The following is a 15,958-nucleotide window of genomic DNA, read 5'->3' on the forward strand; positions in this document are numbered from 1 at the left end:
GTGTCTTCATCCAATAAAATAACTCCGATTGCATAGCCTCCGGAACAATTACCACAGCCTCGGGAACATGCCATTCAATGCTCTTTTAAGAGACATCGGCTTGATAAATACAGCAAGGAAGGAGCTTGGCAGATGTGGCCAGATACCCAGTTGAGAAAATGCTGCAGTTGTGAAGAGGGTGCCTTTTGTGCGTTCCTGTTACAAGTTTGCCACCAAGCCGAAACGAAGATTAATAATTATTAACAGGCTGTGCATGGATATCTGGGCTTGGCATTTTTAAGGACTTTTCGGCAAACCTGGAAACAGTGACTCAAACGATTGATGGAATTAAACATGAATGTCTTAAAAGATAATGGTAATGGTTCCCCTCGCATATATGTGCTAGTCGTTCCCGACTCTAGGGGGCGGTGCTCATCTCCGTTTCAAAGCCGAAGAGCCAGCGCTGTCTGAAAACATCTCCGTGGTCATGTGGCTGGCATGACTCAACGCCGAAAGCGCACGGAACGCTGTTACCCGCCCACCAAAGGTGCTTCCTATTTTTCTACTTGCAATTTTACATGCTTTCAAACTGCTAGGTTGGCAGAAGCTGGGACAAGTCACGGGAGCTCACTCGGTTAAGCAGCACTAGGGATTCGAACCGCCAAACTGCTGACCTTTCGATTGACAAACTCAGCGTCTTAGCCACTGAGCCATCGCATCCCTTTTTTTCTGTAACTTTGAACGTTCGCTACACAAACTGTTGTAAGTCGAGGACTACGACAAAACGAGATCGGGTGCCAAAAAAATACCATTACCCTGTTTGTCTTCCAAAGAATTCTTCTGCCAGTTTTTAAGCCAACGCAGGAGTTTATTAGCGCAGCTCTGCTCGCCTTGTTGCCCGATGATGCTTTTGAGGGAGGTGGGCTTGTATTTGTCCACCCACAACAACACTTCCCCTCCGTTTTTATTCGTTTCGCGAGCTGAGCTCTGTTTTTCTTTGGGAACTTGCTTCTTCTTCTCCTCCTCCTCCTCGTCCTCTAGGAAGTCCAGCCCTCTCCTTACCGCCCCGGCTTCCTGTTTGACGGATTTAAAAGGCTCCGTGTTTTCCGCAAGGAAGGTTTTCTTTCGGGAATCGGAGTTCAGCTTCGCAGGGCTCGGTTTCCTTTTGTGGGTTTGCGTTACCGGGGGTGTTTTTTCCACCTTGGACTTTGTTCTCTTCGCCTTCAAAAAAAGAAAAGGAAAACCAGACGCCGTAAACGATGGAACGCAACAGCTCGGACTCATAGATAGGATGAAGCCAAAATCAAACGTGCCCTTTTTAGTGCTGGGCATAAACCCAATTTGCAGTCCAATAAACCCAATTGTAGAATTCTTTGGGAGCCGACTAGGGGGTTCACTCCATTATACATGCCAAGCCAAGGAAATTCTTCTCCTTTCTTTTGGCAACTACCAGATTTATTCTGGTTCATAATGGTTTAGTTCAGATGTCGGTGAACTTAAACACTCAAAGAGCCACAAAAGTCCTAACTGGAAGCCCCCCGTTATATACCGGAGCCAACTGGAAGTCCGGTTCCCCCACCATAGCGTCTCCTCTTAGCACGGCGTTCTTTTTCCTCTACCTGTCTTAACCGAAAGCCACATCAATTCTGGAACTGACTAGCGGCAGGAGTCGCAGCAGAGGGATGAAAGAGCCACATGCGGCTCCAGAGCCACAGGTTGCTGACCCCTGGTTTAGTTTATAGAGGAGGATAGTTATTGTTCTCGACACACCAGAGAGGCTATTAACACAGGGGCAGCCAATCTTGGCCACTTGAAGACCTGTGGACTTCAACTCCCAAAGAAATCAATCAATCAATCAATCAATCAATCAATCAATCTATCTATCTATCTATCTATCTATCTATCTATCTATCTATCTATCTATCTATCTATCTATCTATCATCTATCTATCTATCTATCTATCTATCTATCTATCTATCTATCTAATCTAATCTATCTATCTATCTATCTATCTATCTATCATCTATCTATCTATCTATCTATCTATCTATCTATCTATCTATCTATCTATCTATCTATCTATCTATCTATCTATCTATCTATCTATCTAACTCTCTCTCTCCCTCTCCCCCTCTCAATTCAATTCTGGGAGTTGTGCCAGAGGTGGCATGGAGCACCCTCTCTGTGGGCATGCAAGCTATTGCCCAGTTCAGCTCTGTCGTGCACGAATGCGCCTACTGCCAGCCAGCTAGTCTTCAGGTCCCTGCCATGCACGCGTGGGGTGCGGGGCGCATTGCATTTTGCGAGTTCGGGGGCATGGACGCATTTACGCTCAAACACGAGCGCTTTGGGCACTTGGTCTGGAAAAGGTTAGCCATCACTGCTCTAGCAGAATTGTGGGGATGGCTGGAAGTAGGAATGTCGAGCCGGGACTCACTCCAAGGGGTACCAACCTCTGTCTCAGCTGCTATTTCATACTTGGACTTCCTGCCGGGCGTATTTCGTATCAGGTCAAACAAGCCATCTTCATCGATAACTTTCGTCCCTAGAGCCGATGCCTGTCAGCAAAATTCAGATTGAGGTTAAGTCGTATTTCTACAGTAGCTTCTGCGTCAAAACATTTGGAAAAACAAATAGGGGGAGGTCAACCTCTTCTCCAAAGCCCCAGCAGGCAGCCCCACAGGTGCTCTTTCAACAGGCAACTGGACTTTCTAGCTTTTCTTCGAAGAGGTTTCGCTTCTCAACCAAGAAGCTTCTTCAGCTCTGACTGAGTGGTGGGTTACGGAAGGATTGATGCTCCTTGCAGACAGCTGGAAGTTTGCATTCATTCAGAGACCGTTGAGGCCATTTTGGGGTTTATCCAGGCCAGGCCTCCATGACTTTCTAAAAGGATGCAAATGACCAGCTGTGTGCAATGAATATAAATCCTTCCACTCCCCACCAACCAGTCAGAGTGGAAGAAGCTTCTTGGATGAGAAGCGAAACGTCTTCAGAGAAAAACCAGAAAGTCCAGTTGGAAAAGCACCTTTGGGACAACCGTGACCCAGATGACGGAGAATCTCTATAGATGCCAGAAGGCAGAAGAAGAAGCGATGGATAGAAACTCACCAAGGAGAGGAACCACCTAGAACTACGGAGGAATTTCCCGACAGTGAGAAGCATTAACCAGTGGAAGGTGGATCTATGGGCCAGTGGTTTGCCTCCAGAGGTTGTGGGTGCTCCATCACTGGAGGTTTTTAAGAAGAGACCAGAGAGCTGTTTGTCTGAAATGACGTAGGGTCTCCTGCCTGAGCAGGAGCGGGTTGGACTAGAAGTCCTCTAAGATCCCTTCCAACCCTTACAGAAAGGAAGGAGATCTCCTAGTTGTACAAGCAAAACGTCTCCTCAGCCAAAGAAGTTCTACTGAACTGTCCCAGCAGGTGGTGATGTGGTCAGAGGGCACTCACTAGGCTCACGGAGGGACCCCCGCCCAACACGATGTCTGCGTATCGCAATGACTTGCCTTTTCACACTTGGACAGGCCACAGTCACGCCCTTTCACAAGGTAATTGGTCTTCTTGCTGATGTTTCCGGTGACTTTACCCCCGTAGCGCTCAATCAGGGACTTGGCCTCGTCCCGTTCAATCGATTCAAAGATTCCGGTAATCACAAACGTCATGCCTTCCAAGCAATTTTCACCACCCTAAAATAACAACAACAAAAACAACAATAATAATAATGTGGTAAAGTCCAAGAATTTTACAAGATACATCCACAAATTGCAGCTTCCTGCAATAACACCAGTGGAACTGCAAAAAACTGCCCTACTCGGAACATCGTATATTTTAAGAAGGTACTTGGTTGATACCTGGGACGCTGACAGCAAATCAAATCAACCACTAGCACCAGTCACTGGTATTTGTGATGCATTTTTGAATGTTCAGTTGGCTGAGTTTCATGTTTAATGAATAAAGTATAATAATAAGAAGGTGGTAAAGGTAAAGGTTCCTCTCACACATGCATGCTAGTCATTCCTGACTCTAGGGGGCGGTGCTCATCTCCGTTTCAAAGCCAAAGAGCCAGCGCTGTCCAAAGACGTCTCCGTAGTCATGTGGCTGGCATGACTCAACGCCGAAGGCGCACGGAACGCTGTTCCCTTCCCACCAAAGGTGGCCTCTATTTTTCTACTTGCATTTCTTACGTGCTAGGTTGGCAGAAGCTCGGACAAGTCATGGGAGCTCACTTGATTACGCAGCGCTAGGGATTCAAACTGCCGGCCTTTTTGATCGACAAGCTCAGCATCTTAGCCACTGAGTCCCTCATAATAATAATGATGATGATAACACCAGAGGCAAATAAATAAATAAACAATACCAAAGGGGGGGGAAAGGGAAGACCAGAAGGCTTAAATTGTGGGGTTAACCGGTTACAAAGCCTAGAGAGGCATCTGAGAATATTATTTAAAGGAAGAATTGCCTTCTTGGCTCGATTTTTTTAAAAGACTCACTTGTGGTATTTCTTTTGAGCCGAGGGCCTTCGGACCTTCTCGATTGAGGAAGCTTCTGTAGGCCGTGTAATTGGTCCGCTTCTTTTCAGCAGAATCCTCGGGACTGATGGACTTCAAAAGAAAAGAAAAAACAGAATCCAGTGTGTATGTGATATTTTTTCAAATTCTCCTTGGGTCAATCTTGGCAAAGGAGGTTGCGTTCATAAGGAAACGAAAATTGTCCATTTTTGGACTTTTAAGAGGTTGGGGAGAGACTCTCCAACTTCTACATTCAACACTCCACCACCCCGAAGTGTTCACACCAGGGATGTCCATCTTTGGCAATGTTAAGACTTGTGGACATCAACTTCCAGAATCCTGGTTGTTGAAATCCACAGGTCTTAAAAGTTGCCAAGATTGGACACCCCTCGGTTACACAAAAAGAGACCAACTGACTGAATGAGCTTTTTCACCTGCAGCAGTTACTAAATTTGAGCATTTACTGTTCTTATACTGAGTCTTTATTGATTAGCCCTTCGGCCGTATCAAAGTACTGTTCTTATATGGCCATGATGGCGAACCTGTGGCAGGTAGAGCTCTCTCTGCAGGCACACGAGCCGTTGCCCCAGCTCAGCTCCACCGCACATGTGTGCATGCCTCCTGCCAGCCAGCTGATTTTCAGGTCTCGGCCACGCATGTGCCTTCCTCCCAAGTCGACCCCTGTTGTTTAACTCTTCCCTTCGTCTGGCCACTCTGCACATGGGCACACTGGGAACAGGCTCCAGCTGTCCTTCTGCCCCACTGATGTCTGACTCTGAAGGCAGCTGATGACTGGCATATGGCTCTGGCCCCCTCTCTGCCTCCGACACAGAGCCCTCATCAGAGCCTTCCCCAGACTCCAGGACTGGCCCATCTTCCTCCCCAACCTCCTCACTGTCTGAATCTGCTGCCAGCTCAGCTGGCAGGCCACAACACATTTACTGATAGAGTCATCCATATAACAGTGATGGCTAACCTTTTTCCCATCGCGTGCCAAAAGCGGGGGGAGCATAGGGGGGTCGTGCACGGGCGTGCCCACACCCATAATTCTATGGGTGCGATCCTCCGTGACCCTCACTTCCAGTTTGCCCATAGGGCCATTTTTCGCCCTCTGGAGGGAGAAAAACGGCCAAACATGAAGGCCAAAGTCAGCTGGCGCACACTGGAGCTGACAGGGCAATGCCTCGCGTGCCCTAACAAATGGCTATGCGTGCCACCTGTGCCAGGCTTGCCACAGGTTCACCATCCCAGAGCTAGGACATGAATGCAAGGGAAGTGCAGTTGTTGTCGTTCAGGGTCGTCTTTCTCTGGTGGCAAAACCTATGAAAAGGTTTTAAACCTATCGCTCCGTTTCTTTCAGTTCCACGGACAGCCATGGAAGTCACGTTTGAACTGTGGGGTCCTTGGTGGTCTCTGACCTCGGTGCTTTTCTTGCAAACATTTCATTACCAAACTAGGTAGCATCAATCAGTACTAGGAGTGAGTGTATATAATTTTTAAAAAAACACCACACCAAATCCCTCCTTTCTCACACTGATGAGGTTACCTAATTGGGTCATAAAATGTCTGCCAAACAAAAAGCAATCACACCACCACAAGCTCAGAGCACAAAGGAGCTCGTAGACATTCAAAAGTCTTTCCTCGGGGTGTTTCTCCGACCTACCTTGGATTGTTCGGGAGAAACCTTTGTGGGTGTCTTGGTTTTGGGCGAAATGTTTTTTCCTGCTGGAGTCGCAGTTCCTTTCCTGAGGTTCTCTCCTCTCGAGGCCCCGTTTTCGATTTTGACAGCCTCTGCTTTCTGCTTGGGAGGAGTTAACCTGGAGGAAGCCTTGGATGAGCCCCTTTTATTCCCCCAATCCACCTCCTCCTTTGTAGCGGAAGATTCTGGGTGGAGACTTGACACCCTGACACTTTCGGAATGAAGCTGATCCTTTGCGGAATAAGGCTGAGAATCTAAGGCGGAAGCGGTAGGTTTCCCTACGGAGAGAAAGACAGTTTTAAGGATAAGCAAAGGTGACACAGAACCGAAGATAAAGGTAAAGGTTCCCCTTGAACATATGTGCTAGTCGTTCCTGACTCTAGGGGGCAGTGCTTATCTCCCTTTCAAAGCCGAAGAGCCAGCGCTGTCTGAAGACATCTCCATTCATGTGGCTGGCATGACTAAACGCCCAAAGGCTCACGGAACGCTGTTCCCTTCCCACCAAAAGTGGTTCTTATTTTTCTACTTGCACTTTTTACATGCTTTCGAACTGCTAGGTTGGCAGAAGCTGGGACAAATCATGGGAGCTCATTCAGTTACGCAGCACTAGGGATTTGAACCGCCGAACTGCTGACCTTTCTAATCGACAAGCACAGTGTCTTATCCACTGAGCCACTGCGTCCCTTTACGGAACCTAACGAAGCCTTTAAAAAAAAAAAAGCAATTACCTTTGTGAGCCTGTTTAGTTTTTTCTGCTTCACCCGATTTTGACTGCTGAAATTCTTCTTTTCGAGGCTACAATAAGAAACAAACGTTGTGTCTTGATTTTGTTTTAGTATCACTGGGATGAAGTTATTATTGGCAACAATTTCAGAACAGTTCTACAAGGAGGCCAGGCAACTGGTATTTCCCCCAAACCATTCAACATTCAACATTCAATTTGTCCCACTGGTTTCCCTCGTATTAAGCAGATCCACAACCAGTAATGGGATTTAATCCGGCGCCTGGGGACCAGGCCAGACACCAAACCCCTTTGCTCAGCGGACAAATTGGTGGGATGAAGCAATTCAGCGGAAGGAGAAGATAGCCTTTCAACTTCACTCATCGCATGTCAAACATCAGTTAAGAGTATACGGCAATCAAGATTAGAAAACCATTTACTTTATAAAGCAACTAGCTGATAAGCTGGCGTTTCCCAGGTATTTATTTATAGGGGAAAAAATGTCCGGACCAAACGTAATTTCTAATATTGGATTTTCCCCCTTACCAGAGGGAGCCCCCTTGTGGAGTACTGTGAAGCCGTTATCATGGCAACTCCACTGTGCTGTACAGTAGAAGCCATTTTAAGGCACAACAGTCTGCATTTTAACAGAATACACACCCCGATCTCTTATCCCCCACAGTATTTTTCTCCAGAGAGTAAGTCATCTGTGTACCAAGTTTGGTTGAAATTGCTCCAGGTGTTCCAGAGTTATGCTGGAACACACACACACACGGACAGAGAGAGAGTGTGATATATGTATGTATGTATGTATGTATGTATGTATGTATGTAGGTAGGTAGGTAGGTAGGTAGGTAGGTAGGTAGGTAGGTAGGTAGGTATGTATGTATGTGTATATATAGATATAATTTCTCACTTACCTTTTTCTTTCTGGGCGTTTCATCCAACATAGCCAACGTTTGTGCAAATTCTTCGTCTTCGTGCAATTGTCTTTCCCGCTGCAAAGAGTGCAAAATGTATTGTGAAATTGCCCGTTTCAACCCACTGCTGGAGAGAAAAAGGAGGCCGGCTCTGTCTGCCTGTCTCCTTACTCTGGAATACTTGGGGGGGGGGGGAGGGGGGAATCTCAGCATGCCCCAAAGATTTCTAGGAAACACGTCCCTTTTGCTCTCTTGAGTAGTGAGGGCTTGTGAGGCTCATTGGGAAACTGTTGGGAAAATAATTCCCCCCCCCCCAATCTCATTTAATTCAATGGGCTACAGCAGGAGTCTCCAGACTTGGCAATGTCAATACCTGTGGACTTCAACTCCCAGAATTCTTCATTCAGCCAAGCTGGGCTGGGGAATTCTGGGACTTGAAGTCCAGAAGTCTTAAAGTTGTCAAGGTTGGGGACTCCTGGGCTAGAATAGGAGTGGGCGACGATGGCCCTTTTTCTGACCTGTGGTCTTCAGCTCCCACCCAGCCAGGACCTTCAACAACGTTCAACAAGTTCCTGTTTGGCTCAGGAATTCTGGGAATTGAAGTCCAGAGCTATATTTATATAGACACTAGGTGGAGAAAGATACACCATCTTATTTGGAATCAGAGATTTAAGTTTAGTGGCGTTGGAAGAAATTGGGGTATGGAAGACCACGCACCCTTCATAGACATGAATAAACACAACACAATTCTGAAACTCAATTATTTCCTGGTGCAAATACAAAACCAGATCTGATTTTCAATGATTCAGTTGAACACAGGGAGAAAAAATGAGTCAATTTTTTCTTCATTGTGCTTCGACACAATACAACATCCTGTTATTATCTTCTATTTTTTAAGAAAACTAACCTGTTTTCTCCAAGTAGCACTGGGAACATTACCCAAATCTAATCTTCAGCCAAGTATAACCTCAAAACTTGCCTCCCCACACAAGTCTGATATATAACATTATTAGCAAAAATCCCACAGGCTCTATTTGTATATCGTAAGCAGGAGGTTATTCAGCTAAATAGATAACGTTCATATTTCTTATTTTAGTAGTAAATTGAAGCCAGGCTAACAGTAATTGTAGAAAACAGATAAAAGAAATGTATACACACAGACACATCTCTCTCTCTTTCTCCTTCTCAAACACACCTACCCAGACATTTAAACTCTCCAAATTAACACAACTCTGCAAGCATTTTAATTCTGAAATGCATATAGAATATTTATTTTCCTTGTGTGCTATAACTTTTTTTAAAATTGCATGCCTATGAAAAATTGAAGCTGTACTGCAACAACCTTCTTCCCCGCTAGCCAATTGGACTGAAAAGAATAGCCATGTGAAAATAAAATGATACATTACGATAATATGAAACCGGGGAAACGGATTTACAAAAAATAAAATCACTTCATCCTTAGGAGGTAATGACCACCTCTGACGCAAAACTGACTCCTACTAACCGCCAAGCAAAAGTTTCATATTTTACCACCTCTTTATTTCAATGCATTTGCAGCTAACCTATTTATATCAAAGCCCTTTTCTTAATGACCGCAATAAAGTGATTTGATTTGATAAAGCCCAAAATTGCTTTAAAGGAGCTGAATTCATAAGCGAGATCTAACCACTCTGATGTCACATTGGTTCCAATTTTGGACACCATCTCAGGTAGAATAATTTCTGGACATTACGACTATCTCTAACCCCTCATGCTTATAATTTGAATTGGAAATGAGTCTGGGTTACAGAAATATACCTATATCGAGGGGATGGTTCAGTGATTGAAGGCAGAAAAACACAATAATCTCTCAACTGGAAACCACCTGTGACTCTGCAGGCATTGCCAATTTCTGATGGTTTAAACCAGTGTTTCTCAACCTTGGTGACTTTAAGTCGTGTGGACTTCAACTCCCAGAATTCCCCAGCCAGCTATGCTAACCCCTAACCCTAACCCTAAACTTTTCACAACATTGAGTATTAAAATCATCGCCACCATGTTCAAAATCTTCCTGATGTGCTTTCTTAAATAAATGTGTGGCCGGATCAAATACTTGTCAGTTTGATTTGCAAGAGAAGTTATTTTTAGATGATGATTCATCTCATTTTAAATAGTGACTAATTCTCTGCTACTTTTGAATTATTATTTATAACATGGCTCTGTATTTACGGTATATTGTTTTTGAAAAGGCAACCAGCTGGAACTTCTTACTGGCAGAATAAATATTTAACAAGCAAAATAACAAGAAGTAGGACAAAAGAGAAGGATGAAAAGACCCATGCATGTCTTTTAACTCACGATCATCACAAATTTTACTTTCAATATTACTTTCAACTTCTTTCAATGTTACTTCCCAATTATTAAGTCTATTTCGTGTAGGCAGCATTGTGGATTTGTTTTAAAAGTTTCAATGACTCTCATGTAAGGCTACAAAATTCGTGAGTTTACTCACAAATTTACAGAGAGTTTACAGTTACTAGAACAAAGTTTCAGAAAAAGCTAGTTTATAAAGCAGTTCTCATCACAGTCCTCCTAAGGATGAAGTGATTTTATTTTTTGTAAATTGGGGAAAAATTGTTTTTATTAAAAAAAAACCTTTTTAATAAAAATATTTTATAAAAGAAAATAAAAAAAAAGGAACCGTGTATTAAATGCTAAGTTATGTAAGACAAGAGAATTCTACCCGATGTTACCTTTGAATTCTCTTCCAGCTGCAGTTCTTTAGCGATGGCCTCATCATTGATGGTGGGATCCTTGCTTGGCTGCATCACATCCAAAGAAGAAGCAGAATGAGATTAGTCCGATGTTCATATTTACATTCTTCTTGTAACTCAGTTCAGGTCATCATAGTTTAAGGCCGACTTGTTGTTTTGTCTTCTCTATGGGACACATTTTCAAATTACTGCTCTCGTGTTCGTTCGTTCATTCATTCATTCATTCATTCATTCATTCATTCATTCATTCAATTTATGCCACCCATAACTCTGCCAAGTGACTCTGCGTGGCTTCCAATACCCCAAAGGATAGAATAAAAAAAAAATTGCAGGACCAAAATACTAAAACATCAGACGTTGAAGTTCAGACGATAAGAACCAAGATCTAAGCGGATCACAGATTTTTTTTTGTCTCTATAAGTCAGTGATGGCTAATCTTTTTGTTGTCGCATGCCAAACGCATGCGCGCACGCACACCCATAATGCAATGCGCACAGACCCCCCCATGACCTACGCCCCCCCCATGCATACGCGTGCAATGTCCTCTCGCCACACCTGTGCTCTCCCCACATATGTGTGCGTGCCCCCTCCCCCTGTACATGCATGCATGTCTCCCACATCCCCCCCCCCTCGCGCGGCACAGACCCAAAAATTAGCTGGCCAGTGGGAGGCGCGCGTTCATGCACGGCGGAGCTGAACGAGGGCGACGGCTCACATGCCCAGAGAGGGCTCTGTGTGCCACCTGTGGCACTCTTGCCATAGGTTCGCCAACACGGCTATAGATGGTCCTCAACTTACAACAGTTCATTTAGTGACCGTTCTGAAAAAAAAAAGGGGGGACCGATGCCCGTTTGTCACGCTTCCGACGGCTGCAGCAATCCCTGTGGTCGCGTGATCAAAATTCAGACGCTTGGCAACTGATTCATATTTATGACGGTTGCAGTGTGCTGGGGGGGCACGTGGTCCCCTTTTGTGACCTCCCGGCAGGCAAAGTCAATGGGGAAACCAGATTCACTTAACGACTGTGGCAGGAAAAGTCGTAAAACCAGGGCCAAGCTCACTTAATGAACGTTTCGCTTAATAACATAAATGTTGGGAGTCAGTTGTGATTGTAAACTGAAGGTTGGTTACCTGTGGTCTGTTTACAAGGATGTGAGAATGAGGAGAATTTCTGGCTCGTAAATAACACCCCTCAGCCAGTAATATTTCTGCTTTACTCACTTCTTTTCGTTTGCTTGAAACCAGCTTCTTCTCTGACCGTTGAACGCTAACAGTCCCAAAGTAATCAATGACGGACGTTGGTGTCAGTTTCACAGGAGATAAGGGTTTGTTTTTGACTTTTGGTTTGGAATCTGGCTGGGAGGCTCCCGTCGTCCCTTGAGTCGCCTTCACCGGCTTCTCAAACTGTTGAACTTTCGGAGGGGGTTTCTTGCTAACAAAGTCCTCATCTTCATCTGGCGGACAAAAACAAAACGAAGAGGGGACATTAATGATTTCCCCAAGAACACGACGCCCAGCAAGGCCTCCTGGTTTCGAGCTGGCAACATTTTCCCCAAAAAGGAAAAAGAGAGAGAGATGTGAAAACAACTGACCGGGTTATACGTTTCACAAAGAAATCTATCTCTCATTCAGACTGTCCTGAATAAATTTTGCAAAAGGAGAGAGAGAGAAAAAAAAATCACCTTTATTTGTTCAAATAGATTCTGCTTTTAAAGTTGAGTGTGGAGGAGTGGTGGGTTCAGGGGCAGAAAATCTCCTCTAGGAAATGCTTTAATTTTTAATTAAAGGTAAAGGTTCCCCTCGCACATATGTGCTAGTTGTTCCCGACTCTAGGGGGCGGTGCTCATCTCACTTTCAAAGCCGAAGAGCCAGCGTTGTCCGAAGACGTCTCTGTGGTCATGTGGCCAGCATATGACTAAACACCTAAACAGCGCACGGAATGCTGTTACCTTCCCACCAAAGGTGGTTCCTATTTTTTGACTTGCATTTTTACATGCTTTCGAACTGCTAGGTTGGCAGAAGCTGGGACAAGTAACAGGAGTTCACACCGTTACGCAGCGCTAGGGATTCAAACCGCCAAATTGCTGACCTTTCTGATCGACAAGCTCAGCATCTTAGCGACTGAGCCACTGCGCCCTTTTAATTTTTACCAGCTGACCAAAAGAATAATTCCTAACAATTTAAAATGGGAAGGCCATCCTGTCTGGAGTTGAATCTGAGACCCAATAAATATTCAGGATACAGAATTACACCCTTTCAGAGAGAAGCATACAACCATCGGTGATATCTCCATTAAAAAAGCGTATTTATCAAAAAATTAATTCTCAAAACTGGCAGCCCATAGAATCATTTTGGTTCTGAAAATGAATATTTTCAGTTCCAACTTAAAATATGATTAGACCACTGTTCAAACACTGCCCTCCAATGATGATATACGAAGAGGATTTTATGCTTTCCTGCAGCGACATTAAAATTGCATGTAATTCTAGCATGAGTAATTTAGGTAACATGGTTACGGCTCTCTTAAGGGAAAAATGTCAAATTCTATGCTATAATAAAAACATAAAATTGATCCCCTGAATCCATTCAGGCCTTAGTCTCATTTTTCACCCTTAAGAAACTTAAAACAGATATGAATAGATCTTCAAATTATTGTGACAGCAATTCTAACCACTGCCTCCCGCTATCTTTACATTTTATTTTTTTAAACCTAACACCACTGGGATTAAGTCCTTCTAGCAACTTTTTAAAAAACATTTATTGAAAATTAAAAACTTTAAAAAACAAGTAACTGTAAAAATAGTTTTGTATAAGTTACAATCCTTTTTGACAGTGCTAACGTAATCATTTGTTATTCAAATACATTTTTATACATTCCTAATTATTCCTATATCTATACATCTACTGTATTTTTCAGAGTATAAATCATACCTTTTTCCCTCAAAAAAGAGGGTGAAAATCTGGGTGCGTCTGATACACTGAATACAGCATTTTTTTTGCCTCCCGAAACCCCACTCCCTTTGCAAAAATGGCTATTCATAGCCATTAGGAGGCTTCCAGAGTGCTCCTGGGAGCTGGAGGGCAAAAACACCCTCGATTTTGTGAAAAATGGGCCTGTTTTTTGCTTGTTTTTGCCCTCCCCAGCCCCTAGGAGAATTCTACACGCCTCCCAAACCTTTTTTGGGGAGGGGGGGGTGAAAAACGGGATGCACGGGGCAGGGTTTTGGGAGGCCAAAAATGCTGCATTCAGTGTTTAAGGCATACCCAGATTTTCACCCACTTTTAAGGGGGGAAAAGGTGCGTCTTATACTCTGAAAAATACAGTAATTTACTGAAATGAATTGATTTGTGGCAAGGAAATGTATAGAACTATTGTTATAGGAATTGCGTTCCTTGGAAATTAAGAATAGGGGCAACACTGGGAAACTCTTGAAGGATTACAATATCCCCATTTTAAGCTCTAAACTTGTTTCAGATTAAGAGCGGAAGACAAGTCCTTCCGACCAGCTCTGATTCTGGAATAGATTCCTCGATTTCAGTTGGCTCTAGACTCAAGGCCAAGTCATCAATTGTACAGCTAGTCCTCAACTTGCAACGGTTTTTTTAGGGACCGTTCAGAGTTACAACGGCCCAGGAAAAAGTGACTTATGATCGTTTTCCACACTTACGACTGCGTCACGTGATCAAAATATGGCCGCTTGGCAACTGGTTCGTATTTATGACCAGGGTCACGTGAAAGGAAAATCAATGAGGAAACCAGATTCGCTTAACCACCCTGGGGCTAACTTTAACAACTGCAGTGATGCACTTAACGACGGTAATAAGAAAGGTAAAATGGAGAAAAAGCCCACTTCACCCACGTCACGCTCGGCAACATGGATTTTCGGCTCAATTGTGGTCGTATGTTGAGAACTACCCCGTCCATGACTTGTAGCAGGCTGACCATTGAAAAATAAAGTCGACAATTTTTCAGAACATTTGCCGAGGGACCAAGAAACCCAATCAACTGCCCGTAGATAAATCAGCCTGTGTGTGTGTGATAGGTCATTTATTCTTATCACAACTAGACAAAAAATGTAGTCTGACTTCGCAACCAGCCTCGACCAAAGTTTTTGTAGAAATCCACTTCCAAGGTTGTTTACAGTGAAGACAAAAGAAATCATAAGAACTGATTAAAAACAAACAAACAATGTAACAGTAACTTTCCGTCTTTATCTAACTGAGATAAAGGCCCTTTGATCGTCATTAAGATTAAGAGGCCCTGGGAACAATGTGTCCTTCGGGATCATCAGACCAAGAAGGTGGTTATCTTGGAATGCAAGGGGATTGGGCAGGCGATCTCAGAGAAAAGGCACTCCAAAGTTTGCTGAGATTTGCAAGGGGGTAAGAGGCCGCTTGGAGGCAACCTCATCCTGCCCCTTGGCCCTCCTGAATTTCATAATCAGCCAGGGACACAGCAAGGGTTGTGTTGCAAAAGTGGTGAGGTCCCTCTTAACTTTCCATACAATCCTCCTGGTAGAGCTAGTGGAGGCCACGTGGGCAAGGCGCCAAGATTTCCTACCTAGGACACGATCGTGGCCTCCAGGGATGTCCAAACCCATCCAGAACGTGTCACTAAGGAGTGGAAGTCGAAATATGGCAGGAGCAAAAGGCAACGGAACAGGAGCTTGCAGAAATTCAGACTGCAAATCGCAACCACGGGACTGCAAGTCACTCTCTGTGCATACACACACACACACACACACACACACGTAGGTGTATACATATCTTTGTGTGTATGTATATCTATGAGTGTGTATAGGTATGTATGGGTATACACAGAGACGGAGGGAGGGAGGGGAAGGGAGGGAAGGAGAGGAAGAGAAGGGGGGACGGAGGAAGAAAAAGAGGGAGGGAGAAAGAGAGGGGGAGAGAAAGAAAGGGACGCAGGGAGGGAGAAAGAGGGAGGGAGAGGAAGAGAGGAAGAAAAAGAGGGAGGCAGAAAGAAAGACAGGGAGAGAGGGGGAAAGAGGGAGGGAGAGGAAGAGAGGGGAAGGGAGGAAGAAAAAGAGGGAGGGAAAAAGAAAGGGAAGAGAAAGAAAGAGACAGGGAGGGGCAGAGAGGAAGAGAGGGGGAGGGAGAAAGAGGGGGAGAGAAAGAGAGAGAGACAGGGAGGGAGTCTTCTGCTTGAGCTGGAATTTGGACTAGAAGACCTCTAAGATCCCTTCCAACACTATTATTCTATGCCTGGGATGGCAAACCTATGGCACGCGTGCCACAGGTGGCACACGGAACCATTTGTCAGGGCACTGTTGACCTGTTAGCTGGCCAGCGTGTATGCGCGCGGTGGCCAGCTGAGTTCAGCCATTTTTAAAGCCATTTTTCACCCTCCCCAGGTTCCA

At 44.5% G+C, this 15,958-nt stretch overlaps 1 protein-coding gene across 1 annotated transcript in view; it reads right to left on the minus strand.

Annotated features, from left to right (window-relative positions):
- Positions 1-15,958, minus strand: part of RFC1 (replication factor C subunit 1) — a 39,301-nt gene that overhangs the window by 12,291 nt on the left and 11,052 nt on the right. Inside the window, exons 5-13 of the mRNA XM_087724815.1 lie at positions 11,799-12,031; positions 10,557-10,625; positions 7,825-7,902; positions 6,912-6,978; positions 6,148-6,461; positions 4,467-4,577; positions 3,483-3,662; positions 2,434-2,538; positions 795-1,200 (exon numbers count right to left, since the gene is read on the minus strand). Coding sequence (XP_087580941.1) covers positions 795-1,200; positions 2,434-2,538; positions 3,483-3,662; positions 4,467-4,577; positions 6,148-6,461; positions 6,912-6,978; positions 7,825-7,902; positions 10,557-10,625; positions 11,799-12,031 — 1,563 coding nt within the window. The remainder of the gene's footprint in view (positions 1-794; positions 1,201-2,433; positions 2,539-3,482; positions 3,663-4,466; positions 4,578-6,147; positions 6,462-6,911; positions 6,979-7,824; positions 7,903-10,556; positions 10,626-11,798; positions 12,032-15,958) is intronic.

The sequence above is a fragment of the Thamnophis sirtalis genome, unplaced genomic scaffold, assembly GCF_051295495.1.
Source record: "Thamnophis sirtalis isolate CommonGarterSnake01/CBP01778 unplaced genomic scaffold, rThaSir2_p1.2 scaffold_10, whole genome shotgun sequence".
NCBI classification, from domain to species: Eukaryota; Metazoa; Chordata; class Lepidosauria; order Squamata; family Natricidae; genus Thamnophis; species Thamnophis sirtalis.